This window comes from Condylura cristata, unplaced genomic scaffold (assembly GCF_000260355.1).
Source record: "Condylura cristata isolate star-nosed mole 26May11 unplaced genomic scaffold, ConCri1.0 scaffold00025, whole genome shotgun sequence".
In the NCBI taxonomy this organism is placed as follows: domain Eukaryota; kingdom Metazoa; phylum Chordata; class Mammalia; order Eulipotyphla; family Talpidae; genus Condylura; species Condylura cristata.
In genome coordinates this window covers 30,584,656-30,586,737 of record NW_004567126.1, presented here as the reverse complement: position 1 = coordinate 30,586,737, position 2,082 = coordinate 30,584,656, and the positions used below count along the sequence as shown (strand labels likewise).

The window sequence follows — 2,082 nt, the reverse complement described above, 5'->3', positions numbered from 1 at the left end:
CCTGTTGACGCGCCGGTGCACGTCCCAGCAGCGCCTGCACAAGAGCAGCACGCCCGACAGCACCACAAGCGTGCCCCCCACGAACAGGGACATCACCACCACCAGCAGCACGTAGTTGTCCAGGATGGGGTCTGGCTCCACCTGGGGGCGGGGCCGCGTGAGCCCGGTGCCCTGGCCACCCACCCCGACCTCCCGCCCAGCCCTCGCCCACAGCCCCTCCGCGTCCCCTCACTCACAGTGGGGTGGCCTGTAGCGTTGTCCCAGGAGGTCGTCAGGGCGACTGTGGCGGCCGCAGTGTCCGTGGCCGTGGTGGTGGGCTGCATGGTGAGGCTAGGAGGAAGGGCCTGGCGGGCAGGGCCTGCTCAGCTCAGCTCCTCCGTCCCAACCTCCTGCAGGAGCCACTGGAATCAGCCTCCCTGACCAAAGCCCACACAGGGCAATGACTCATGGGAGTTGGGGGACAACCCACACCCCGCTCAGACCGGTGCCCAGCACTGGACAGCCATCTGCCCATCTCTAAAGCTGGGGAGGTGTGTGCACACTGGCCACCTCCCCAGCTAGGGGGGCCAGCAGGCACAGGGGACGCCACCGAAGCCCTGCCCAGGAGAAGGGCAGCAGCCCTGATGGGAATGGGCAAACTGAGGCTGTCAGCCCGCTCCAAAGAGACCCCCGGGACCCTGCCTGCACCATAGGGGACAGGGAGGGGGCTTAACACCCCTGGAGCCCAGGATGGGAGGCACCAGGCGGTCAGTCCTAGAGGAGGTAGGAAGAGGCCCCGGGCCGTCCACCCGCCAGGGAAGGGGCGGAGGGGCTGAGCGGAGCTACTCCTGGGTCACGACTTGGCGAGGTAAAGGTCTTCCCTCTGCAGAGCGCCAGTGGGAGTGAAAAGGACAAAAAAGGCGCATCTGTTCTGAGCCCTGAAGAATCTGGTTCCCATGGCGACCAAGCTAGCAGGCCAGGGTGGGGGGGGCGGGTTGCCAGGGAGCACTGCGCGAGGGAGCAGCGAGGGAGCAGGCGGGGGAGGGAGGCCTCCCGCAGGGGCGGGCTCCAGCCACCCCGAGGCAATATGGCTGCTGCGGCGAGACGCGCTGGTGCCCAGCCGGAGGAGCAGGAGCCCTCCGCCCGGTCTTCCGCTGGGGGAAACCGAGACCGGGAGGGGCTCATCACTGGGGAGACGCTGCAAGCAGCTGGCACCTGACTGTCTCCCCGACGCCCAGCTCCTCCCGGGAAGGCCTGCTGGCTACACGCCGGGATCTCAGGGAAGAGTCTGAGGACGGGATGGCCAGCCGGGAGCCTGCCTGGCCCGCAGGGGCGTGGTGGGGGAGCTCCCCCAGGAAGGGGAAAAGCCTGTGCAGGGCTCCGGCATCCCCAAAGCCGCGGGGGTAAACAGAGGCCAAGAGGAGGGGAGGGTCCAGGGGGACGCCAAGTGTCCTCAGCGCCCCGACCAGCGGCTGCTGGGGGTTCCCCGGATATCTGGGGGAGGGGCGCGCTACAGAGGTCTGGAAAAGAATTCAGGCTGGAGGAGGAGGGGGCAGAGGCGCGGGGACGATGACAGGCGACCAGAAAAGACGGCAAGCGGCCAGGGGGAGAGAGCATTTGGGGGCGAGAGGCAGGGACAGGAGCAGAGGGCGTTGGTCCCCCACGGCAGCCCCCGAGGTCCAGCCTGGTGCGGCTCCCAGTTAGCACTCCCATCGCACCCACCCGACTCGACTCCTCTCCAACCGTGAGAAGGGGTGGCTGGCGACCGGAGGACAGGGAACCCGACTGCTGGCACCACAACCGCGGGGCTAAGTCTGGAGGCGGAGACGCCATTGCGCTCGCTGTATCTTCCAGGGGAAACTGAGGCCGGGGAGGGCATGGGCGTGGGTCTCTGCGCGCCGCCCCAGGGAGGTTACAGAGGCCCCGCAGGGCTGCCCCCTCGCGCTCCGGGCTCTTCCTTTCCCTCCCTCCGGCCTCGCCAGGAAGGGTCGGTGGTCCTCGGCCTGGCGAGCCCGGGAGCCGCCAGTGATCGCGGGCCGCGTTGCCCCGGTCTGAGCCCCGCCCGCCCCAGTGCAGCTCTGGGCCCGCCGCGCCTACCTCAGC

The 2,082-nt window shown here is 69.1% G+C and overlaps 1 protein-coding gene across 1 annotated transcript in view; it reads right to left on the bottom strand.

Moving 5' to 3' along the window:
• LOC101622278 (chromosome unknown open reading frame, human C19orf26) overlaps window positions 1–1,955 on the bottom strand; it is an 8,420-nt gene extending 6,465 nt beyond the window's left edge. Inside the window, exons 1-3 of the mRNA XM_012729429.1 lie at window positions 1,702–1,955; window positions 237–416; window positions 5–141 (exon numbers count right to left, since the gene is read on the bottom strand). Of these exons, the coding sequence (XP_012584883.1) occupies window positions 5–141; window positions 237–323 (224 nt within the window). The 5' untranslated portion in view covers window positions 324–416; window positions 1,702–1,955. The remainder of the gene's footprint in view (window positions 1–4; window positions 142–236; window positions 417–1,701) is intronic.
• Between the last annotated feature and the right edge of the window lie 127 nt (window positions 1,956–2,082).